Here is a 26733-nt window from a genome sequence, read left to right on the forward strand (position 1 = left end):
CATATGCTAAAATGAATTCTGAAAAATGTAGCTAATTCTAAGGTACAATTATTCACCTAAAGTTGCATTAGAGGTTCAAAGGAATTTTAAGTCATCTTCCACAAAATTGTCTAGGCAAATACTCAAAAGTTAGAAAAAGACTAAGCTCAGAATGTGTCCCAAATCACAGTCCCAATTTTGTCACTGATTAGATTTTGACATAGAATCATTTTATTGTCTTGATCCTGATTAGAGTAGAATCACCTATAAGATGGTAAAGTTGGATGTTTTAGTTCTTCTGAGTCTCAAATTCCATTTTTCCATAACACATTGTAAAACTCCCTCTCTCCTCTTGGCAGTGTCACAGATTGTACTTCTTCTGCTTGGAGTTGAATTGTCCTTCCATTTTTTTCCTGAGTTCTGTTAATATTTGCAAAATATATATAATCTCATTGACAGTTCATTAGCTGTGAAGGGAAGAAGATATGAACAGGGTCTAGGATTGTCCCTCGATCTCTTGAAATTTCATTCAAGTGGTTACAGTGATTACTGTACTTAAATTGTGGCTGGTGTTAAGGGGAGACTAAAGTGACTTTTTCTCTGGAGCTTTAAAGCTGTTTTACTAAGGCGGTCTTCAGTTTACTATTTTAACCTTTTTTTTGGGGGGGGGGTCCATCTTTATAAGGATGGACACAGGAATGGAGGTGGTCTTTATAATCATTCAGTTGAAGGAGTCGGGGTTCTCCATTAGCTGAGTTCATCCTCATGAACTCACTGCACTTAGGGGTCAGTAATGTCCTGCTTTTTATTTTGTGAGGCCCATGTAACAGTTAATTGAAGCCAGCAGTATTGATTTTTCCCACATTTATTATCCTAAATTTAAGCAATTTTGACACTGGTTCTGACTGTGCTTCTGGGCGCTGGGAAAGCCATGAATGATGTAAGAGACGTCCTGGATGCTTGGGGCTGGCTGTGGGGTCAGGTTGGGGCTGCCTAGTGCTAATGAGAAGGTACTTAGGTCACAAGACACCAATGAATTCTTGGGAAACTTGGAAAAGAATTGACCATTACCTAGTTGACAAGTGACGTTCCAGTGTATGCATTGTATCCTTTATGTTTTTAAAACTTCTAATCATACAAGCTCTAATTATATTCCTTTACCCTTCTCCAGTCCAAGAATACAGATAAATGTAGAGATTTGTTATAATAATAACAACCTTAAACCTTCTTTGTTTTATAAAAATAAAATTTAGAAATTTAGAAGAACAATCAATAATAACAGTTGCTTGCAGTATCTCTTTTACTGTAGTTTTAATACCATTGGGTTTGAAAACTGTAAGTATCTTCATCATTATGGGAAAGGTGGGCTTTCCCAGAAAAGGTATAAAACTGAGTTTGATTCTACAGATGACTGACACAGACTTTGGGCCTTTATCAGTGTCCCCAAAAAGGAAATAGAGCCGCCCAGTTTATGTCTTAAAACAATCGTTTTGTTTCTTAAGTGTGATGGCTTTACGCATTCTTTAAGTGTGTATTCAGCTTTCTGTTGTTCACAATAATGTCTCTGTAGCATCATCTAGAGCAAGTTCCTAATAGAAAAGTAATATTAGAAGAAGTAAATAAATAAGAGAAAAAAGGGGTGAATTATTTCTTATTGATAGGTATTTTGCATTTTTTGAAGCATGGAAAAAATGGGATATTCTGCATTGCCTGGAGTCATAAAGATTCCAAAAGAATAGCAACCTGCAGTGGTGATGGTTACTGGTAAGTACTGTGTATGAAATCACACTGTTTATAAAGATGCATTTGATAATATAAGTGTCTGCTGTTAGCACCTGTATTAAAATATTTGATAAGATTCTGTTTGTACAGCTCTGCCAGCTGTCATAAATATTACTTACGGTGGCTTCACAGCTGGCACTAGTGGTAAAGAACCTGCCTGCCAGTGCAGCAGATGAGATCCGGGTTCGATCCCTGAGTTAGGAAGCTTCCCTGGAGGAGGAAATGGCAGCCCACTCCAATATTCTTGCCTGGAAAATCCCATGGACAGAGGAGCCTGGCAGGCTACAGTCCATGGGGTCTCAAAGAGTCAGACACGACTGAAGCGACTTAGCAGCTCCATATATAGGCACATGCACTGCTGTGATATATCAGTAATAAATAACAATGCAATGATGTTTAAAAATAAACCACCAATTGCTTTCTAAATGTAAATACTACTCAAATTATAACTAAAATACTGTGACTTGCCTCAAAGCAACTTCACGTACTTTCAGAGTCTAATTCTCATCACGTTTTGAGGAAGGGGTATTTCATTTCCCAAGTGACTCAAGAGATATCAAGTGCTCTAGAAACTTGTTCACAGTAGATGTTATTCTTTTAAAAAGGATAAAAAGGCTTTTCAAGGAGGAATAAGGTCATGCTGTAGGAAATGCCTATTTTCTAACTAACTTCTCTGACCCTGTGTTTCAGAAATATGTGAGTCCCAGGGAAAAGTAGTTTTCTAAGAAATATATGTAAGGGAAGAATTGCCCTTGAGTTTAAAAAAGTTTTTAATCCAGTGGTACTACCATATAGCTATAGGTATTGTCATCTTTGACACGTGGTATAGGAATTTATTGTTGTTGAGAAATAGTAGAGTTTATCTCCTCTTGGATTTTGCTGTATCCCGCCCAGTCTTCTCATTCTCACTTTTTAACTTCATTGGAAAATACGGAAGTTGTGGAAACCAAACATCTGTATCAGGAAGCTAAAATTTTCAGAAACAACAGTATTAGGAGTTTTTCCCTTGAAAATGACTATTTGCTAATTGATACATACCAGAGTACGAAAGATGTACCTAAGGGTTTTTTTATTAGGGGATATGTAGTTAGAGTCAGACACGACTGAGCGACTGAACTGAGCTGAATGTAGTTAGCTTTACCGGAGAATGCAATGGCACCCCACTCCAGTACTCTTGCCTGGAAAATCCCATGGACTGAGGAGCCTGGTAGGCTGCAGTCCATGGGGTCGCACAGAGTCGGACATGACTGAGCGACTTCACTTTCACTTTTCACTTCCATGCATTGGAGAAGGAAGTGGCAACCCACTCCAGTGTTCTTGCCTGGAGAATCCCAGGGACGGGGGAGCCTGGTGGGCTGCCATCTATGGTGTTGCACAAAGTCAGACACGACTGAAGCGACTTAGCAGCAGTTAGCTTTACCGTGTATTTTCAGGACATTAACTTACTTGATAAATACCACAGTCTCACTAAATATTTGTAAGTGTAGGTTACCACCACTCCCTAGTAGCCTCAAAAGTTTTGGTGGGCCTAGAAAGATCCCCTGGAAAAGGGAATGACTGCCCAGTCCAGTATTCTTGCCTGGAGAATTCCATGGACAGTAGAGCCTGGTGGGCTATAGTCCACAGGTTCACAAAAAGTCAGACAAGACTGAACGACTAACATGTTCACTTTGACATAGGGATATTTTTAAAGGGTCTTTTCCAAAGACTTTTAAAGCTTTGCAGTACATTAATTTACACACAGCTTTGTGTTCCTAATGGAATTAATAGCCCTTGTGTTATGGTAATAATATAGAAGGATATTGTGTGCTCAGTCATGTCCGACTCTTTGCGACTCCATGGACTATGGCCCACCAGGCTCCTCTGCCCGTGGAATTTTCTAGGCAAGAATACTGGATAGGTTGCCATTTCCTGCTCCAACAGTAGGGTCTTAAGCTTCATTTATTTTTACATTAAAAGTGTATGGAATGTATTTGGGGAGAAGGGCTCCTCCAGATTTCTAATTGTATCCCTTAAAAATGTGCCATGAAAATATTATAATGACTTACATGTCTTAGATTTGGTGTAATAATACATACAACCAACACTGTAAATGCGTTGTGTTAAACATAAATTTTCAACTGTTAAATTTTGAAGCTGAAAATCTAATGCTTGTGTTTTAAAATATGTGTATTATACTATGTATTTCCTAAATAAATAAAATATTTTCTAAATAAGAAAGTATCTCCTTTAAATAGGGTTCAGTGGATTGCCATAATTAATACTATGTAATGTAAATATACTTATCATAATGATAATATCATTTACATGGTACTTTTAAATGTTCCCTGTGCTTTGCAGACAAGGTCTCTACGCTAAAACACTTTCGTTTAAATTACATAGTTTTGGCTTTCTTCCTTTGAATAACATATTTAGAATGTTGTAATTTTCTATTAACATATTATACTTAATTTCAGTATAATTCGAACAATTGATGGTAAAATACTACACAAATACAGACATCCAGCTGCAGTATTTGGTTGTGATTGGAGCCAAAACAACAAGTAAGTATTTTTTCCTGAAATAAGTAATAATTACATTTAGAAGATTTTGAATAACCATAAAGTTTGATGTTATTCTCATTAGTAATATTCATCACTCTTTTTAGGTGATATTCCCCTTATCTCGTCTTGGAACTGCATGTTTAACCATCTATTTTTATTCCATGAAGTTTTTACATGATTTAGGAATAGTGATTCCTACTTTGCACCAACTTTCTGCTGCTTTAGGGAAAAGCATACAGCTCACTAATGAAAAAGGAAGTCAGTGCAATCTGTGTGTGGCTTGCGGAGATGTGGCCCTTGCTCTAACCCTCTTAGCAATCTCTGCAGTGCACTGTCCCCATGACTTTCCATTGCCTCCACCTGATGTGAATGCCATGACAGGGGGTGATTTCCCAAGATGTGGAGCTTAGAATGGTTTTGAAAGGTCAGCCTTGCTTAAGAGCCTGGTATTTACCATGTAAAGATCAGCTTAGATTTAAAAATTAACCCACATCAAACCTCCACTAAAATTGATCCTTTAAGCCATTGCACTTCCAAGAGTCTTGTGTTTCACACCTCTCTTTGATAGGATGTAAATTACATTTATATGCCATCAAATATGTGGGATCAGATATATCCCACCAAATATATGGGAGATAGTGAAGGACAGGGATGCCTGGCATGCTTCAGTCCTTGGGGTTGTGAAGAGTTGGACATGACTGAGCGACTGAACAAGAACAACAAATTGTATTTAAGAAGTCAAACTTTCTTTAAATATTGTGAAAATAATGTGAATTATGCTTTTAAAATATACATATGAAATATTCAAACCATATTGCACTGGGTTCTGCATCAAATCACGGTTATACAAAATCATGACCCTATGCATCTCCTCCAGTAAATATGGAATTTGTAACACACAATAAAGATTCTGAAGTGAGCACACAACCAGCTCCTCTGCAGTGTGGGCCATCTCGGTGGCCTGAAAGTGCCAGCAACAAACCGCTGAAACCCAGATGCTTGTCTCCTTTTTAGACTTTACATCCCTCAGCTGTCACCTCCAGTCAGCCCTCGATTCCTGTCATAGCCTCCATCTAATTGTTCTTTTCCTAGTCACCCCCAGCCACTGAACCAGTGACATGTGTCTATTTGGGGACTTCCACAAAAGCCTTCTAAATCAATTTCAGAGTTCACACCTGTTGTCACAACTTCCTCTGTCTGTGTTCTCCAGGTGGCTGCCAGAGTGAGCATCGAAACATGCAGATGTGAGCACAGCTTTCTGTTGCTTAAATCTCCCAGCAGTTTCCCTTTGATCTTGGGATGACATGCAGAGTCCTAGCCAGGCAGGGCTCCTCTGTGCCTTATCTCTTTCCAGGCCTCGCTACCTCTGCTTCTTAGGTCCGGCCACAGTGGCCTTCAGCTTCTTGAACCAGCCAGCTCATATTCGCCCCAGGGCTTTTGCTCCTGTTTTCACCTGCATCTAGGATTCTCCTTCCCACCCCACCCCACCCAGTCCACACCGACCTGGGCATAAATAACTTCTCCCTGTCTCTCAGCTCAGGAACCACTTCTGCAGAAAAGTCTTCCATGAGCCCCATCTTAGATAAATTTCCACTGTAGTTAGGACACTTAACATCAGAAAATTAAGTTTTAGTTGCGAATTGGCTACCTCTCCCTGAGATAAGCAATGGTTCTCTATTTTTCACAGTGTATTCTTAGTAGAACACTGTGCTTCTAACTCTCACTATGCCTTGAAAAAGTAGACATGTAGTAAATACTTGTTGCACATACAAATGAGTAGAATTACCTGTATCTGATCAACAGAATCGTTCCACATTCTTATTTCCCTCTTTTATAGGGTTAATAAGAATTTAAGAATTTGACCATTCAGGGGGAAAAAAAGATATGAATGCAGTATGCTTTGTTGGTTAAGAAAGCTTTAAAAAAAAATAGTCCTTTATACTTAACTTTTATGTTTACTGGTAAGCCTGTCTAATAAATTTCATTTTTCATTTTGACATTTCATTTTTGTTTTTAAAAATCTTTTCTAAATGTTCTAATTTCTGTATTTATATTCCACTTAGTGTCTTAGGAGATAAGTGAAAAACATCTTGAACTTATAAAAGTTTATTCATATTCCTGAACTTATAATTTGGATAGCTGTGTGTACATTTTTAAATTTTTTTTCATTTCTAAGATTTTATATCTGTGTATCTGCATATACATATATAAAATATACTCCTGTGTACATGTAAGTATTTGTATTATGCAAAATATATTTTCCCACATAGAGAAACAAGCCTGTTTATCATTGAGCCTTGGGTGCATGTAATCTATACATTTACAGACCAACCAGCATGCTAGTTTAAAGATTTATTTTGACTTGTAAGCTTTAATAAATACAGCTATTATAACCAATATGACAAAAATCAGCAGTTTGAAGTTTTGAGGTTTTGATGACAGTTGGGTCTAAAATGTGTAGCTTCCCCTCTTTACTTTTGGGCCTGGGGACTGTTTCTGTGATTGTTAATGTTCCTTGGAGAGACTGTTGTGTCTGGTTCATGATTTCACAGGTGTGCCTAGTACTTCAGTTCCACTGGTACTCCAGGCATGACCACTAAGGTGTAGCTAGTTGCTTAGCTTGTCTCACTCTCGGAAGAATAATGAGCAATGATCATTTAAAGATCGTACCCACATATTATATTTCCAAAGGATTCTTCTGGATCAAACAGTTAAGCATCTCAAGTTGGGGAAACCACCAAAGAGAACTGGAAAACCAGGACTGTGGCTGACTTACTGTTAGATGAGTCAACCCTGGTCTTTGGGGAGTTTTCTAGTACACTTCTGGGGGAAACATTGCTATTTGTACCAATACCAAAAAAAAAAATCTACTGGCAGTCAGGGCGCATAGTAGTTAATAACTTGCCTACTAGCAATTCAACAAATCTCAATCACTGACCATTTGGGACCCTTTTCAAGTTCCAATAGTTGCAAAATATAAAGGTCTGAGAAATATTCAAGTTATGAATCTGGGCATCTTGAAAAAACAAACATAGAGAAGTAAATATACCATTATCTCTCATCTGAGGGAAATAAAAAATTTACCCGATTAAAAGGGAAGCTTGAGAAGCTAACTGCACTAGAGCAGTTTCTATAAATGATGTTTTTGCTTACGTCAGTTTGTAGTGTAACTTCGTGAAGGGAGCAGAGCATTCTAGTTTTAGAAATTAGTACAGTGTACATTTAAAAATGATCAGTACCACGTATTATCAACCCTCTCATTTTTTTAATGGCCACTGATGATGTTTCAGAGACATGATAGCCACGGGCTGTGAAGACAAAAATGTTCGTGTCTATTATGTGGCCACCAGCTCGGATCAGCCACTGAAGGTGTTCAGCGGGCACACGGAGAAAGTGTTCCATGTGAGATGGTCTCCTCTGAGGGAGGGGACTCTCTGCAGCGGCTCTGATGATGGGTATGTACTTTTGGATTCTTGTTTCTAGTCCTGAAACTCATAAGCATGCAGTTTTCTAGAAATGTGCTTATTTATATTATCCAGCTTGTATGTGGAACTATTCTAAATATGTACTTAATAAGTAGGCAGTTAGCAAGTATCTAACTGCACACATCTAAAAATTTTTCCTTACTTAATGTCATATTCATGCTTTCTGTGTCCTTATTTGGGCTTCCCTGATGGCTCAGATGGTAAAGAATCCTCCTGCAATGCTAGAGACCTGGGTTCATTCCTGGGTTGGGAAAATCCCCTGGAGGAGGTTATTGTGCTCGCTGTAGATGCTTATTTCTATCTTACTAAGAACAGAGTTAACAGAAATGAAAATTGTAGAAGGGTCTGGGGAAAATGTCTGAAACAGTAAATCTTTGTAAAATATAGAGAAGAGTTTATAATGTTCTCATATCTAATTGGAAAACAGCTGTACTCTGTTTTCATTAAGAATGAAATAAAAGATGATTATATGTGTTAGCATGAAGAGAAGATATTTTAGAAATGAGAATGATTTAACATTTTTTTTCTGGGTTTGTGAAAGTTTCTGAAATCTTGTCTGTATTTTACATCCAGATGTATTTGCATAGTTTGGGCTATTTGAATAGGAGATAAATTTAGGTAAGAAAAGTCTTACTTTGTGCTAGTAAAAGTTGTAATAGTAGCCACATTATCCTGTCCTAGTATAAAAGAGAAGAAGAAAAGTTTTTTTTTATATAAAGCGGAAAGAGATATATGCCTTAAATAAAAATGTGATGTATCTTCTAATGGTGTAATATAACCTTTGGGAGTATCAATATTTTGATATTTTCAGGTTGATGTAAATCTGTAACTAAAAGATAATTATGAGTTATCCAAGCAGAGTTGGCATATGGAGGTCTTAAATTGATTTTGAGTTAAAATTTTACTTCAATAATATTTGTATTCTACAGTCAGTAAACTCCAGTAATATTATGCATCCATTTGTATTTAAATTTTGAACTTGATCTGAGAGTGACTCCACAGACTAAGAAACTTATTTTACTGACATAAACATGCACTGTTTACTGTGTTGATAAAAACATAGAGCTCTGTAATGACCTAGAGGGGTGGGATGGAGGCCTGGGAGGCTCAAGAGGGAGAGTTGTGTGTGTATATATATATATACACATATAGCTGATTCACTTTGTTGTACAGCAGAAACTAACACAGCATTGAAAAGTCATTATCCTCCAATAAAGTCTTTTTTAAGAAGCATAGATAGGAATTGATTTTTCAAATAATATCCATCATCATATATGCTGTATTTTCATGATACAAATAGTCTGAGTGCATTTAAATGATTGTATACATGTTGTTAGTCATATTTTTTCTTGGCCTTTATCTGCTCTGGATAATTTAAGAAGGCAATTTTTCCAAACATATAAATTGTGAAATCATATATGTAGTATCAGTAATAAATGACCAGCAAAAGTAAAGAAGAAATATTGTAATAGCCTGGCTCTAGCCCAACTAATTATTCATTCTTTCTGCTGTGGAGAATCAACATATCTTTAAAGATAAACTTCTTTTTCAGTACGCTAAGAAATAATCACTAACAATATACGCTCCATTAAAAATATATTGACCCTTTAGATAAATTATAAGTTGAATGGTATTTATGTATAATATTCTGTTTTCAGTTCTGTTCGAATCTGGGATTACACTCAAGATGCATGCATAAATATTCTTAGTGGACACACGGCACCTGTGAGGGGACTGATGTGGAATACTGAGATCCCATACCTGCTAATATCTGGCAGCTGGGACTATACTATAAAAGTGTGGGACACACGAGAAGGAATATGTTTGGATACTGTATGTGATCACGGTGCAGATGTATATGGTAAAGTGTTTTTCATGTACTTCTAAACTTTGCTGTATTAATGATTTAGTTTCTGAGGAATACAATATTTTTGAAGAAATCTTAACAGTGTTTCATTTTGAAATAAGACTTACCTTATTGGAAAGTATGCATTCAAGAAGTTTACTCTTTCGATAGCAGAATGCACGGAAGAAAATAGAAAACACCCCCAGAAAAGATTAGGAGATAGCTGTTGTTAGCACTGTGGTGTCCCTGTCTCTGCAGAGAAGCACACACCCCCACACACACACCCTTGCACATATACACCTGTGAGGCTTGGGTTTTTCTCACTTTCCATCACCTCAACAGTAAGTTGTAAAATAGGAAATCAGTCATAACTTAGTTATGACTTATCTAGCCATTCCTTTACCTTTATTCTTGGATATTTAGGGCAGTATTTTATTTTTTAATATAGTACAAAGTTTTGTAGTATAAATGAGTTGGGAATGGAAAATCAGATTTCTTATCTTTTGCACATCACTTTGCTCTCATTTGTAGCACCCAAACATGGATGGGGTTAAGTAGTTGAAGTACCAATGCAAAATGGTCATTGAGGGAAGGTAACCCTAACTAGTGCACTCCAGTATTCTTGCCTGAAGGATCCCATGGACAGAGGAGCCTGGCGGGCTATAGGCCATGGGGTCATGGAAGAGTCGGACGTGACTGAGTGACTGAGTATACACACACAGCCCTAATCTAGTCGTTTGTGCCCGTATGCTTGACCCCAGGGCCTTTCAGTTACTGCAGTGCAGGACTGAGGATGGGACAGAGCCCACTGGTGGACGTTCTAAAGTGCAAGGTTCTCAAATCTTTCTTTATCTTGTAATGAGAACAGCCAACCATTAACTCACAGATCACTGTGTATTCCATTGATATGACTGTCAGTTTGCTGATACACCAACTGAAATGCAACTTCAACATTTTCATCCAGGACCGTCTGCTTTCTAATAATTATTCAACCCTGTATTCCTATCTAAAGAAGATGCTGAGTACTTTTTTGTTTTAAACATCCGTGTATCATTTATTGCCAAGACAGAAATGTTATTTAGAGCATTTCTTCATAACTTCAGTTCTGAGAAAGTAGGGTTTCCCTGGTGTTTCAGAAGGTAAAAGAATCTGCTTGCCATGAAGGAGACCTGGGTTTCATCGCAGGGTTGGGAAGATCTCCTGGAGAAGAGAATGGCAACCCACTCCAGTATTCTTGCCTGTAGAATCCCACGACAGGGGAGCCCGGCAGGCTACTGTCCACGGGGTCACAAAGAGTCAGATACAACTGAGCGACTAACACTTCTCACACTTAGGAGGTACATATAAATACATTTTTTTCAGTGCTTCCTTTAGTAAATGGCTTTATTTCTTCCACCAGGTTTAACATGCCACCCACGCCGCCCCTTCACAATGGCCTCGTGCTCCCGGGACTCTACAGTGAGACTCTGGTCATTAACACCATTAATCACTCCTTTACAAATAAATATTCTGGCAGACAGACCCTGGGAAGAAATCCTCGGGAACACAGGTGTTGAAACTCTGCACGTATTAGACCTTGTTTCTAAATACGGTTTGATAAGCTTGCTTTTCTCATTAGGTTGTGTCCCTTCTCCAGATTCTGCCATAGAGCAGGGCGCGCCCCCTCTGCTCTGCGGCAAAGTGTCAAGAGATATCAAACAGGAGATAGAGAAGCTAAGTGGAAACCTTCGTGTGAAAAAACTCAGATGGTTTTCAGAATGTTTATCTGTAAGTATTGCAAGAATTAAATGTGAAAATTTCCCCTTTAGCCAAAAAGAGTCATGATGACTTTTTGTCATGAAGTTCACATCTTTACGTGTGTTGTCCCAGTGTAGGAAAGCAAATGGAAACCAGAACCTGTAAGTAAGGTAGGAATCTCCCTGGTGGTCCATGATTAAGACTGCATGTCCCAATACAGGGGTCTGGCTTCGATCCCTAGCCAGGAAACTAAGACCACCCTGCATGCAGCTTGGTGTGTGGTCAAAAACACAAATAAAAATAAAGAGACACAAATTTCTTTTTTTAAAAATCAACAATAAGGAAAATATTGTTTTGTTAATTTCTCAAGTTTTATATGCCTGCGTTGTATTTTTAAAGATGCAAAATGCTCTGAAGTTTTTACTTCATGTTATGTCTTTGGGTGTCTTGTATCAACTTTTTAGCCTCCAGGTGGCAGTGACAATTTATGGAACTTAGTTGCAGTGATAAAAGGGCAAGATGATAGCTTACTTCCTCAGAACTACTGCAAAGGAATAATGCACTTGAAGCATCTGATTAAATTCAGAACGGTAAGTAGCATATGCAATTGTGCTGTGCTAAAACAAAAATTACTTTTGCCTTTTTGTCATTAAAATATGAAAATTATTTTAATGTATATAATTAGAGTGGTTAGGCTAAAAGAAATGAACACTAAAGAGACAAATCTTCAATAAAAATTGATCATGATAGTATGAGTTTTTTGGGAGCAGACTAAGGCAGTCATGATCTCCACAGAGTGAATCTCATGAAATTCTTCAGACGCCACTTGGAAGATCCCTGAAATGTTTTACCTTCACCCTATTACCAGATGATCATGTGTGTGATTTTTGTCTCAGAGGCCTGCTAGGCTGTCTTCTGGGATATGTTTTATTAAAAATGATCATACCTTATCCTTTCATGGATTTCAGTACACCTTGTACATGAAGTGATATGCAATGCCAATAGCAAACCAGTCCTGGGATGAGAAAGAAGAAAAAGCTTTTATATTTGAAGTATCAGTGGTTGACTTAACTGTTAGACCATGGGGAGCACTGTGCCAGGGGTATGGATTTCATGGTGTAAGAAACAGTCATTTCCATAAGAAGTACTTCTTGATTCAGTCAGTTCAGTTCAGTCTCTCAATCGTGTCTGACTCTTTGCAACCCCATGAACCGCAGCACACCAGGCCTCCCTGTCCGTCACCAACTCCCATAGCTTACTCAAACTCATGTCCATTGAGTCGGTGATACCATCCAACCATCTCATCCTCTGTCGTCCCCTTCTCCTCCCGCCTTCAGTGTTTCCCGGCATCAGGGTGTTTTCCAGTGAGTCAGCTCTTCCCATGAGGTGGCCAAAGTATTGGAGTTTTAGCTTCAGCACCAGTCCTTCCAGTGAACACCCAGGACTGATCTCCTTTAGGATGGACTGGTTGGATCTCCTTGCAGTCCAAGGGACTCTCAAGAGTCTTCTCCAACACCACAGTTCAAAAGCATCAATTCTTTAGCCCTCAGCTTTGTTTGTAGTCCAACTCTCAAATCCGTACATGACCCCTGGAAGAACCATAGCCTTGATTAGACGGACCTTTGTTGGCAAAGTAATGTCTCTGCTTTGATTACAAGCACCTAATGACTATAACAGTTACCTTTGGCACTATAAAAGCCAACGAGAGTGAGCCAGTAATTTTTAGGTTGTTATTAAAATCCTTTATATATTTTTTTTCCACCAGTCACATATTACTTTATCACTCACTTCCTTTTGACCTCCAGATTTCTGGTGAGTTTTAAGAAAAATTGGATTCAGCTTCTTCCCACCAGCACCAGCCACATCCGAACCCCACTATCTACCATAACAAAATATTACATTTAAAGAACTTTATGCTTTATGGACAAAAAGCAGTGATTTAAAAAAAATATTTAATTTCCAGCTCTGTATGTTTATAAAGTCTGTATCCATATGATGCTTTTATAATCATCAGTTATCACTAGCTCTTGTGTAACAAAATTCAGGAAATTTCATTTTCTTCGTACCCAGTCTGAAGCCCAAGAACTCACCACAGTGAAGATGTCTAAGTTTGGTGGTGGTATTGGTGTCCCTACCAAAGAGGAAAGACTGAAGGAAGCTGCCCAGATACACTTGCGGCTGGGACAGATTCAGAGATACTGTGAGCTGATGGTTGAACTTGGAGAGGTAATGGGCTGTTAAAGCAAAATCAAAAGAGTTTAACAACAGTATTCTTAGTTAAATACTCAATTTCAAGCTTGTCTTTCTCCAGGTCTGGTTGGTCCTGTGCTCACCTGATATCAAGGGTGTGCCTCAGAGCAGGAGCTATTGCAGTGAGATCCCAGGGAGCAGTGTCAATGTTGTTATCAATAGATACATCATTAGATATGCATTTCCCACCCAGACGACAGGCTCGGGAGCTCCAGGGATGGAGCCCAACATGGTGCTTTTCTAAGCAAGCCCTGGAGAAAAAAATGGCAGCCCAATCCAATATTCTTGCCGGGGAAATCCCATGGACAGAGGAGCCTAGCAGGCTACAGCCCATGGGGTTGCAAGAGTCAGACATGACAGAGCTACACACACACACACGCACACACACACACACACACACACACACACACACACAACCCCCCCCCCCAGCTTCTCCTCACACAGCCTTGCCTTTGAGAACCACTGCCTAAGCCTGGAGTCTCTGATTCCTAAAAAAAATCTATGTTGGCTAATTTGCTTCCAGTGGACTCCCCTAACACTTTGTCCATCCCACGCTGGCCCAGAGAAGTGTCTTCTCTGAGGGTCAGCTGTTGAAGAGTGCTCCTCTGGCATGTCCCAATCTTTAGGGAGCACAGAATTAGCAAAACAGAGTTCTCCAAAAAGGTCAGGATGGATCCATCCTATTAAAATTGAGAAAGTTGGTTGCCTTCTGGAGGTGGGTGGTGACTGAAATACAGCCAAGCAGAGGCGTGGCTCCTTCCCCGCCATGAGAGCAGCTTTCCTGACTGTATTCAGCTTAAAAACTAACACTATAGATTTGAGTTCATTTAAAATAAATGTCTATTAAGAATTAGACCACACACTCCAAATGCATCTGTTTCTGCTTTTCTCCCGTTCTAGTGGGACAAAGCCTTGTCAGTTGCGCCAAGCGTGTCTGTGAAATACTGGAAGAAGCTGATGCAGAGGTGAGGCGGACCGTCTGTGCCCAGATGGACGTTTGATGTTTTGTTAAAATGGAAACAACATGTACATATGCTAGTAGCCCTTGGGATTTTTGACTTTTCCGTTGTTTTAAACGATAACTGAATTTTGTATCTCCTGATACAATAAACAAGTCAGTTATCAGTCATTTTGGCATTTTTGTATTTGACCTGACGTCTGATAAGAACAGTGGTGGAAGGCAAGTTTCCCCATGTTGATAGGGGAAAGGATGGATCAGTCAACATGCTCACTCCTTAATGTATTGCAGTTGAAATGTATGGATGTCAAGTAGTGCTGATGGTAAAGACGTTTTACCACTGAACAAGGTTACCTGGATGTCCTTGACTGGAACGCACAAAACGAGATTTTTTCTGAGGTGTATTGGTTTACTGGAGCTGCCATAACAAAGGACCACAGAGTGTTTCAAATCACAGAAATGTGTTCTCTCCCGATTCTGGAGGTTCTGAAGGCTAGAGATCCGCTATCAAGCTGTGGGCAGGGTTGCTTTCTCTTGGAGGTTTCGAGAAGGAATCAGGTCCACTCTTCTCCCCTGACTTCTGGTGGTTACAGCCCTTGGCACTTTGGTGGCCCCCTTATCTTCACATGCATTATCCCCCATGTGTCTCTGAGTCCACATTTCCCTCTTTTGAATGAGGATACCGGTCATATCAGATTTAGAGTTTACCCTAATCTGGTATAACCCTATATTAACTATTTCAGCAAAGACCCAATTTCCAAATAAAGTCACGTTCACTTTAAAGAATCAACCTGCAATGCAGTAGAAACAGGTTCTATCCCTGGGTCGGGAAGATCCCTTGGAGGATGGCATGGCAACCCACTCCAGTATTCTTGCCTGGGAAATCCCATGGACAGAGGAGCCTGGTGGGCTGCAGTCCATAGGGTTGCAAAGAATCAGACACGACTGAAGAGGCTAAGCACGCACATGGGTTAGGACTTCCACGGATCTTTTGATGGCAGTGAGGGGGACGCATTCCAACCCATAACATAAGACTATTCTCTATCCTGTTCTATTCATTCAGTCCACAAATATTTAGTCCTCACTACGTGCCAGTTACCGACGAGTACTATTTAGTGAGTAATTACCTTGTTTCTGGCATTAAAAATGAAGCATTTGGTTTTTGTTGCATGGTTTAGAAAAATTTCACCTGCGACTCACAAGTACCAATAAAATCAATCAGAGACTAAGCATGAAATCCAGGGGGATTAACACATTAACCAAGGGAACGGGGACCGTTTCCAGCAACTACTCTCCCCAAATAAGTGAAGCAATAGGCTGGCTCCAGCTCTCAGACTGCAGGCTCCTTATCCTAAGCTCTAAGAATCCTGAGTGATTCTCAGTTCATGTACCCTCACCAAACAATTGTAAAGTCCTTGCTCCCACTGAGACCTTAATAAAGTCAAGTTAGCAGAGGATATTTATGTCACAGAACAATTTTGTTTCAACCCGCCTGATTTTCTCTACTCCTTAGTTCACATGGTGGCCAGAAAATCATCTCCCTTCAACTTCCAAGTTTATGTTTTATGGATTCAACCATTTGCAGAGATTGAAAGGCAGCCTCTCAGTCCAACTTATAAATGTCCAGGAAGAGAGTGTTTCTTAACAGCTGTAACAGGGAAGTCAGAGTCAAATGGTGAAAGCCTTGTTGGGAAAAACCCTAGGAACTGAAGACTGTTAACAGTGATCTGTTAGTTGCTCAGTTATGTCCAACTCTGCAAACCTGTGGCTGTAGCCTGCCAGGCTCCTCCCTCCATGGGATTCTCCAGGCAAGAATACTGGAGTGGGTTGCCATTTCCTTCTCCAGGGCATCTTGCCAACTCAAGGATCGAACCCAGGTCTCCTGCATTGCAGGTAGATTCTTTACCATCTGAGCCACCAGGGAAGGCAGACCATATGAAAAGTGTCTACTGCACCTGCCCAGAGGTTGGCAATTAAAATGAAGTTTAATGCAAATGCCAGCATAGATTAAATACACCAAGTTAGTTTTCAACAAAACTAAGGTTAAACATTAAGAGTGGAGTTAATGAGGTTGGTCGTTGAGAAAGTAGGACCAAAAACAGGAAAAGAGAAACAGACAGACAGTAATGGATACAAAGAGAGAGAAAGAGACAGACAGACGTGTATATCCTCCATAATCTCCAAACTCAGGGCCCCTCTCCCCCTCAAATATCTAGAACATTTTTCTTTGAACTACCCTGCTTGGGGCACTAACAATGTTTTGCGTTTTACTGTCAATATCTGTGTTCTTAAATTATCCTTTTTCATGATTTTAGCCTGCTTGCATTTAGAGTGTGTCCATTCATTATGGTGCCATTAAGACATTTAAAATTCTCTGTCTTTAATAAAGTAGACATTAATCCAGTTGAGAGTAGATATTCCATCATACATATCTAGGTAACAACTTATTTTCAGAAAAATATATTCCTCACTTTAGTAGATAAGCTATATTGATTTAAGACCTAATGGCACACCACTCCAGTACTCTTGCCTGGAAAATCCCATGGACAGAGGAGCCTGGTAGGCTGCAGTCCATGGGGTCGCTAAGAGTCGGACTCAACTGAGCGACTTTACTTTCACTTTTCACTTTCACGCATTGGAGAAGGAAATGGCAACCCACTCCAGTATTCTTGCCTGGAGAATCCCAGGGACAGCGGAGCCTGGTGGGCTGCCATCTCTGGGGTCGCACAGAGTCGGACACAACTGAAGCGACTTAGCAGCAGCAGCAGCAGCAGCAGCAGCGCCTTTAAAATAGGAAAATCTGCAATGTTTTATGGAAGAAACAAGTGCCTATAGTATTGTTTCAGAAAACTTTTATCCTCCAATAATGGTGTGATTATAAAGCTAAGTCTTAAAAAAAAAAAGCTAAGTCTCTGTGAATACTGATCAAATTTTAGATATTTTCAGCATTTCAGAAAATCTGAGTCCAGCTAAGAACCTTGAAATTAGTATTTCTTAAAAAAACATTGTTGTTACTTTATTAGGAGAGCTGATCAGTTAATCCAGGAAGATAAGGATGACGTCATTCCGTATTGCATAGCCATTGGTGATGTGAAAAAATTAGTCCATTTTTTTATGTCAAGAGGTCAGCTTAAAGAAGCTCTGCTTGTTGCACAGGTAAAAACATGTGATTTACATGGGCTGCACAGCTTTGTGGGGGCGTGTTTGGGAGGGGGTGGTCATGTTCACGTGATTGATTAAGTCATAGGTGCCTTGACTTCTGCCCGTATCCCGGCCTTCTTTCCTGGACCTTTCCATCACCCTGCCTTTGCTCTGATCACACTGAGTTTCTTTTAGATCTTTAAACAGGCAAGCATCTCTGAATTCTGATCTGGTCTATTTTGCCGAACATTGTATACACTTGAACAACTCTTTCAAGTAGACTTGGTGCTTCATGTTGATACAGTGTAATTTATGGGTTTGTTTGTTTTCCAAATTCTAAGGGTATCTCCAAATTGTAGTATAAATTTCAAACGTGGTTTGAATATACTTTGTTCAAAATAATTTTCTGAAGTTGATCTATTATCAACAGCCAAAGATTAACCAAAGATTGCATTAAATTCCAGGCTGCTTGTGAGGGAAATATGCAGACCTTCCATGTTTCGACACCCAAAGGACCTTCTTTTTCTGATGATATCTACAAGGAAGACTTTAAAGAGTGAGTGATTCATCCTTTGCTTGGAGTCAATATTTTTGTGGCTGGTTTCCCTTTAGGGGCTTTTGAGATCATCCTTCCTTGTACACAGAGCGCTTGGCTGTCCCGTGTCCTCAACTGCATTTCTCACTGCAGTCTCGTTTCATGACAGCACCTGCCCCTGGATGAGGAGGGAAAAGTCAGGCACATAGACACAGCCTGCACACATCTTACATAGCTTCCAGAAAAGCAAACTGCATTTCAGTACAGTAATTGCATATAAAGCACCTAAATCCTTGAAAATCTGATCAAACCTGCTGGGGAGGAGAGACAGTGAAAATAAAATGCTATTTGTGAATGTTTCACCATAGCCTCGGTGTGGATAGCATCTCCCTGACATCATTCACAATCGGGTGTTAGCATCTAGAATAACATCCGGCCTCTTGACTCATACACACTAGTGTATATAAAACATAACTGATAAAGACCCACTGTATAGCACAGGGAACTTTACTCAACACTCTGTAATGACCTATACGGGAAAAGTATCTAAGGAAGGGTTGATTCGCTTTGCTATACAGAAGACACTACACAATGTTATAAATCAACTGTAATCCAGTAAACTTTTTTTTTTAATCTAAAAATAAAAATAAATCAAAATACTTATGTTTTTAAAAGGAATAGAAATTAGGATTCTCCAGCCTTTTGACCATTTTCAAATCTAATAATCTGCCTTTCTTTGTGTCTTCTCTTTGCTCCTATCATTGCTCCAGAAAATAGGATATTTAAACTTTTACGACACTTATCAAGTGAAAAATGATCACAAAATGTTGAGCGCATTAAGACTGACATTTTCCTTCCTGCTCCTTTACTGCTGTCCCCTGCCATTTCTAAACTTGGCATTTAATGATCTCTTAGCAACATACACTACCCCTGTTCCCATCTCCACATAAATTTTCAACCTATAGTTCTTTTCATGTTAATTGCCCCTATAGCTGAGGCATAAATTATTCAGTGTAGGATAGGAAATTCTTAAAATTAGGCTTTTCTGAAAAGAGGAAAAATTGGGAGAGGGAGGTGGTTCGTCAGCTCATCTACTAAGAAAGACTGCTTTCCTGATTTTTTCCCCCAAATCAATCTCTATACCTAAACCAAGGATATACAATTATATCTTGTTTGATCCCTTAATCAGCTTATTATAAAAGAGCATCCATTCACTTTTATGATGGAGTCCTTGTGTTTCCATTGAATATGTATGCTTCTTCTTCCTAGACTCCTGCAGGAAGCCTGCAGAGAACTGGCAGAATGGTATTTTCAGGATGGCCGAGCAGTTCTAGCCGCCTGTTGCCACCTGGCTGTGGACAATATTGAGGTACATTTCAGGGTGGCTCATGTGTGTCATGATGTTTGAGGGGGAAGATACGGTGACTTTCTGTGTAAGATCTGGTTTTGCATGCTTTCTGAGCCTGAGCGATTCCGTACTCAATAAACACAAGTTAACTCTGCAGATTATGAAATCTTTTATTCACCTATTTTTAAATTTTTATCACAAGATACATATTTGTGACAATCTTACTCTAAGTTTTTATCATATATGAGAAGCACTAGTGTGGTGAAGGGAAAAATCACTGGCCTGGAACTCAGAATATCTGACTTTTGAAAGCAGTTATTTTTATAAACACTTTAGTATGTTCTTCACAAGTTATGTTTTTAAATTATTTTTCATTCAATCCACTAATGTCATGGGAAAACCATTAAGTAAAGATATCGGTTCTATTTTGCATGTGTCCTTAGATATATTGACTGTAAGGGATAATTGATAATCACTGTACACTACTGAGGAAGATTCTAAGAATTTACTTTTTCTGATGGACTGAAGGACATGTTGAGGCTATTGCAGACAGACCGCTGTTAATTCCAAAAATGTAAGCTGCTACTGCTAAGTCACTTCAGTCGTGTCCGACTCTGTGCAACCCCATAGATGGCAGCCCACCAGGCTCCCCTGTCCCTGGGATTCTCCAGGCAAGAACAGTGGAGTGGGTTGCCATTTCCTTCTCCAGTGCGTGAAAGTGAAAAGTGAAAGGGAAGTCGCTCAGTCGTGTCCGACTCTTAGCGACCCCATGGACTGCAGCCTACCAGGCTCCTTCGTCCATGGGATGTTCCAGGCAAGAGTACTGGAGTGGGGTGCCATTGCCTTTTCCCAAAATGTAAGCAAAGGTTCGAAACTCTTAAATTATAAAAATTACTCTATGTCCCTTTATCAGCTTTCCCACCTGAAAATTGTAGTTGCCCTTGCCTAAGTACCCTGTGGGCTTCCCTGGTGGCTCCGATGGTAAAGAATCTGCCTGCAATTTGGGGGACCTGGGTTCAGTCCCTGGGTCGGGAAGATCCCCTGGAGAAGGGACAAGTACATTATAGAAATATTACATTCACCATCTTAAAAGAATAATTGGCTATAGGTTAATACAACTTGATCTACTTTGTGAGCTTGGCGGGGAGTAATGATCCTGCCTATCACCTGTGAAACTGAAGGCGTTATTTTCTCATTGAGCAAGCTGGCTATGGCGTACCTGATTCGTGGAAACGAGCTGGAGCTGGCTGTGTGTGTGGGCACTGTGCTGGGAGAGCCCGCAGCACCCGCAACCCACTATGCCCTGGAGTTACTGGCGAGGAAGTGCATGATGATCCCAGCGTGGTGAGCGTTTTTCTTTTCTAATGGGGAGTGTGATTGCTCGACAGTATTATGTTATTAATAGTTTCTGCTGTACAGGGAAGTGAATCGGCTACATGTATACATACATCCTCTCCCTCTTGGACCCCCCTCCCACCCAGCCCCATCCCAGCACCCCTCTAGGTCGTCACAGAGCCCCGAGCTGAGCTCCCTGTGTTATTCAGCAGCCTCCCACTCGCTATCTGTTTTATGCGTGGTGGTGAGTATGCATCAGTGGTGCGGTTTCAGTTAGTCCCAGCCTTTCCTTCCCTGCTGTGTCCCCAAGTTCTTCTCTATGTCTTTGTTGGGCTCCTGCCCTGGAAATAGGTTCATCTGTATCACTTTTCTATATTCCATATATATGCATTAAAATATGTGATGTTTGTTTTTATCTAACTTACTTCACTGTGTATGACAGACTAGATCCAACCACATCATCACAAATGACCTGATTTCACTCCTTTTCATGTCTGAGTAATATTCCATTATATACATATATATGTACATGGTGAGCATTTCTAAAGTTAAAGAATAGTTTCATAGTGATAAAATGCATTTTTTAAAAAGCTGCATGTGATATTTTTAAAATGCAATATTTTAAAAATATCACATTTAAAGATATTGCATTTTTAAATGTCTCCTTTGTAAATAAAAAATAAGATTGTGAAGGAAATAGTGCTATGAATGTGAATTAATAGTAAGAACTACTGTGAGCATATAATGAAATCTACTATCACTTATTCTGAAGTCACCCAGTTCTAATTTGTGATATTTCAAGCACATAAAGCATCATGAAACAATAGGCATGCACTTTCTAAGATTATTAGGACCACACATTCCCACATTGTAAATTCTGCATATCTACACTCATTCTGGCTGGTACTTGTGTATTAGTTAAAGGTTTAGAAAATAAAGTCTCTTTTCTGGTGGAGAGTGATAACAAAGATGGTATGACTGTACACTTGGAACCAACTTCGGTGATGCTTTAAGACAACAGTCTCCAACCTTTTGGCACCAGGGACCAGTTTCATGGAAGACAATTTTTCCACACACCGGAAGTGGGGAGATGGTTTGGGGATGATTGAAGCATACTACATTTATTATGCACTTTATTTCTATTATTATCACATCAGCTCCACCTCAGATCATCAGGCGTTAGATCCCGGAGGCTGGGGAGCTCTGCTCTTCAGAGTTAAACCTGGGAAAGACCTGGGGAGGCTGGAGCTCAGAGCTGTTCTCCCTTGTGTCTCAGAGCCTGCTTCCTAGGGCGGACCGTGCTTCATCGTGGATGACGGAGACAGTCCTGACCCTCAACAGGGGCTTGTTGAATAAAGATGATTTTAGACTTCTGCCCTCGCTTTCCCCAAAATACTTAGAACCTTGAGAGATTTTAAATAAGCTTGCTCGTCAGGACTTCACTTCTCCACACTGCCTGCACACACACCCCCAGTCTGAACAGCGGGTGATGCAGACGCCGCTGCGGAACGGCACAGAGGATGATGGTGGTAACGATCACAGCCAAGGACACTGCTGTCCTTGCATGTGCAGTTCACTGGATGCTCGACGGTAGCATAAGTTTACAGAGACTTATTGGTCTCAGTAAATTTTATGACCAAAACTAAAGGTTACATAAATTGGCTTTACAGTTTGTACTCTTAGCTACTATCTTAGTGTAAAATACCACAGACTGGGTGGCCTACAAACAAGAGAGAAGTTCAAGGTAAACTGGCAGATTTGGTGTCTGATAAGAGCGGGCTTCCTGGTTCTTACTGGCTGTTTTTGCTGTGCTCACATGGAGAAAAGGGTTAGGAAACTCCCTGTGGCCTCTTTTATCAGGGCACTAACCCCTTTCCTCAGGGCTCTGCACTGCAACCTCCCAAAGACTCTACCTCCTAATACCATCACATTGAGGGTTAGATGTCAACCTAGGGCTTTTGGGGGAACATAGACATTCAGCTGACTACAGCTAAGTCAGAAAGAGAACAGAGCTTCCCAGTCTTTCCTGTTGGGTCTGGGGGCTTCAGAGTGAATCGATAATCTTAAGAGTTACTCTAAAATTGAGCTGTATCTCACAGTGATGTAAGAGCTCCCTCCCCCTAGAACTGAGTGGTGCCCCACCATCGGTGTCAGATGTAAATGGATCTTAACACTGACCGGCCCTCCTGAGGACCCAGTTCCCTACTGCCTCAAACCCAACCAGAAGTGTGAGATCTAACTCAGACACTTACCCACAAAGGTGACTGACTCTATGCTAGAAGTCAGCGTCTCATTCAAATAAAATATGATTACTTCTTTCTAAAAACTGAAAAAGGAGCAAACTATAAATAGATATTAAATTTTGAAGAGGATTAAAGATCTTTCAACTGAGCATACATCCTGTGTTGCATGCATGCTTGGTTGTTCAGTCATGTCTGACTCTTTGCAACCCAAGGCCTGTAGCCCACCAGGTTCCTCTGTCCATGGGATTCTCCAGACAAGAATACTGGAGTGGGCTGCCATGCCCTCCTCCAGGGGATCTTCCCAACCCAGGAACTGAACCCACGTCTCCTGTGGCTCCTGCATTGCAGGCAGTCTTTACTGCTGAGCCACAGAGGATGCTTTTAATAGAAAGCAAACTTGTTTCTTCTTAACTCCCTCCAAGAGCCCTTCCTTTATGCAGCCATAGGTATGTGTACCAGAAACCAGGATCAAGTGCATACACTGAAATACATGGACCAGGCTTACCTCCAGGTGAAGTGTATAATCCTCGTGGCTAGTAGTAGAGCTCCACAAATTTAAAACACAATTATTAAGATAGCTGCATTATCTTAAGAGAATATGCTTGTATAACCAAGAACCAAGAACACTTCTTTTTTGCTTTTACACTTACTGGTAAAAGTTCACCTTTTCTTGGCTTTCATCACATATTCATGATATTCAAATTTATTTTCTTTTTAGCTTTCCATCCGTTGGATACAGGTATTACCTAGTTTTCCTTCATGCCCTTTGGTTTCTGTAATCTACATTTAGAGGAATTTCATGATTAAGTAGGAAATCAGTACTCTTTATGTAAATAGAAAGGCAGGGGAGATTCTCCTTCCTTTGAAAGAGTTCTAAAACGTTGTTTCTCAGTTTTTTCCTCATTGACGTTTCCCCTTTTGTCATGTGAATAGGGATTTGGCAGCTGACCTTCTCCTCATGACTCCTGACAGTGAACTACAGTTAGTAAAACTCTGTGCTTTCTACCCAGGGTGTACTGAAGAGAGAAACGATCTTCATGAGAAGGTATGCTAGCGATACTCATTGTTCCCATTTGGAATGCCGTGCTGTGATTTGGTTAGTTTTAGGTTTGGTCAAATAGAAATTCTTGCAGAGAAACAAACATGTGATCCTTTCAGGATCCTCTTATAAAGACAGCAAAAATTATAACAGTAACAAAAAACATTGATTGAATTTCTTCTGTATTTTGAGGGCTGTTCTAAATTTTCACATCTGTTGGCTATTGACTCAAGTCTCACAAAACTGTGAAAAGTAGGGCATACTGTTCCTAATTTATAAAGAAAGTGAACTCAGAGAAGGTAAGGAACTTGCCATAATTGGTTAATGTTGAAATGAGAGTGTCAACACATGTAACTGCCCATCGCAAGCCCTTTGCATCTTTAGGTACCCCCTCCCAGAGAATCCCATGGACAGAGAAGCCTGGCAGGGTACAGTCCATAGAGTCGCAGAGAGTGAGAAACAACTGAAGTGACTTAGCATCCACATATGCATGCTGGCTGACTTTTAAAAAATAGGATCTTGAAAAGAATTACTGAACTATGGTGAAATTTGCATGCTTATTCTAAAGTGCTTTTTATAAATGCTCCATTACAGAATATAGGAATCTATCAAGATTACATACGAAAGTGATCAAAATATTCAGCAATAAGGAGATTGTATTAATTATGGTACATTTCTATATGTCAGTGCTGTTAATCTGTTAAAAAATGATGAAGTTCTGTTTTTATTGATGGATGGCTGTAGAACAGTAAAATAAAAAGCAGATTATTAAACCGTGTACACACTATGTGATTTTCATTTTGAAAATCATCTGTGTACATAGTTTTATAACAGTGTTCACCTGCTCCTTTTATCATACATTCTAAAAGGGTATAATTGGACTCTTGGATCAGACTTCATTAATAACTCTTTAGAAAGACTAGTTAATATGTGTAAATGTGTTACTAACTCTGGAGAATTTCACAAGACTAAAAATCCATATATATATGTGTGTGCGTGTGTGTGTGTATTGTATTCGGCCACAATGCACAGCTTGGGGGATCTCAGTTCCCCAACCACAGATTGAACCCAGGGCCACAGTAGTAAATGCCTGGAATCCACTAGGCTACCAAGCAACTCCTCTAAAACTTGTACTTAAATATTAAGTTATATAGCTTTGAGAATTTTAAGATAGGGTAAGAACTACAGGAATGAAGGGTAAAAACTACAGGAATGATCAACCTGCTGTTATCATATTCTGTGTCAGAATGAAATCTCAGTGGGGACCATTAATTCCCTCTACTCTCAGAGCATATATCAAAGTGAAGAAACGTTTTTTCTGTCTAACCAGGCACAGTTCCTGTCATATAGTAGTTGCTCAACAAATAACTGGCTTTCAGGGAATACAGATGGGGAACGTTAGATGAAATGTCACATACACATGAGCACTTGTAATTTAGTTTGTAAATTTTTTGAGAGGTTGAGGGGTCTAAAATACTCCATTTGGGACTTCCCTGGTGATCTAGTGGCCAAGACTCCATGCTCCCAATACAGGAGGCCTGGGCTTGATCCCTGGTCAGGGAACTAGATCCCACAGGCCACAGCTGAGACCTGCCTGGCACAGCCAAATAAATCAATATTTTTGAAACAGCAAAAAATATGAAACTATTGAATAAATGCATTAATAAATAAACAATCTTAGTAACTTAAGGGGATTTTAAAAAAAAGAGAAGGGATGAGAGTGACAAATCTCAAAGGAGACAGTTGACTTTGTGGATGAACCACATCACCTTCCGTCACGACACAAATGTTTCTGCAGCAGAAGCTGCATCACAGTGTTTGCAAACATTACTGAGACAGGGCAGTAAGCTATGTAGCCTCACTAAGAAGCAAACCAGCACACTCTTAACACCTGTGCTTAGAAGTTTACATAAAAGTTAAATTAACCTCCACCCACGTTTTGGAAGCAGAACTTCCATGAAGGAAGAGTAGATTCTCAGTTTTAACAGAAAAATTATTTGAAAAAACATTGCTTTTCATTTTGCAGTAATATAATTTCATAGGCTCAAATCTCCACTTCATGGCATTTCAGAAGGTCAAAGCTAAAACACAAAGCTATAAAGAGCTTGTCCTTTTTTTTGCCTTCCTGCTCAAAATAAAGTTGCTGTGTCTCAAGGTCAAGTGAAAGTTAGTTACCATGTTCAGTTCAGTTCAGTCGCTCAGTCGTGTCCAACTCTTTGCGACCCCATGAATCGCAGCATACCAGGCCTCCCTGTCCATCACCAACTCCCGGAGTTCACCCAGACTCACGTCCATCAAGTTAGTGATGCCATCCAGCCATCTCATCCTCTGTTGTCCCCTTCTCCTCCTGCCCCCCATCCCTCCCAGCATCAGAGTCTTTTCCAGTGAGTCAACTCTTCGCATGAGGTGGCCAAAGTACTGGAGTTTCAGCTTTAGCATCATTCCTTCCAAAGAAATCCCAGGGCTGATCTCCTTCAGAATGGACTGGTTGGATCTCCTTGCAGTCCAAGGG

General features: G+C 39.9%; 1 protein-coding gene across 3 annotated transcripts in view; it reads left to right on the forward strand.

Annotated features, from left to right (window-relative positions):
• WDR17 (WD repeat domain 17) overlaps nt 1–26733 on the forward strand; it is a 54706-nt gene that overhangs the window by 19752 nt on the left and 8221 nt on the right. For 2 of the 3 annotated variants that reach the window (XM_010829910.1, XM_010829909.1), the window contains exons 10-23: nt 1661–1743; nt 4218–4304; nt 7595–7759; nt 9448–9650; nt 11035–11184; nt 11272–11402; nt 11837–11962; nt 13443–13598; nt 14523–14587; nt 17604–17736; nt 18186–18277; nt 19526–19625; nt 20809–20948; nt 24116–24227. In XM_010829910.1, the coding sequence (XP_010828212.1) occupies nt 1661–1743; nt 4218–4304; nt 7595–7759; nt 9448–9650; nt 11035–11184; nt 11272–11402; nt 11837–11962; nt 13443–13598; nt 14523–14587; nt 17604–17736; nt 18186–18277; nt 19526–19625; nt 20809–20948; nt 24116–24227 (1743 nt within the window). The remainder of the gene's footprint in view (nt 1–1660; nt 1744–4217; nt 4305–7594; nt 7760–9447; nt 9651–11034; nt 11185–11271; nt 11403–11836; nt 11963–13442; nt 13599–14522; nt 14588–17603; nt 17737–18185; nt 18278–19525; nt 19626–20808; nt 20949–24115; nt 24228–26733) is intronic. The other variant, XM_010829912.1, reaches the window with a different exon arrangement.

Source organism: Bison bison, unplaced genomic scaffold (genome assembly GCF_000754665.1).
Source record: "Bison bison bison isolate TAMUID 2011002044 unplaced genomic scaffold, Bison_UMD1.0 scf7180017864514, whole genome shotgun sequence".
Lineage (NCBI taxonomy): Eukaryota > Metazoa > Chordata > Mammalia > Artiodactyla > Bovidae > Bison > Bison bison.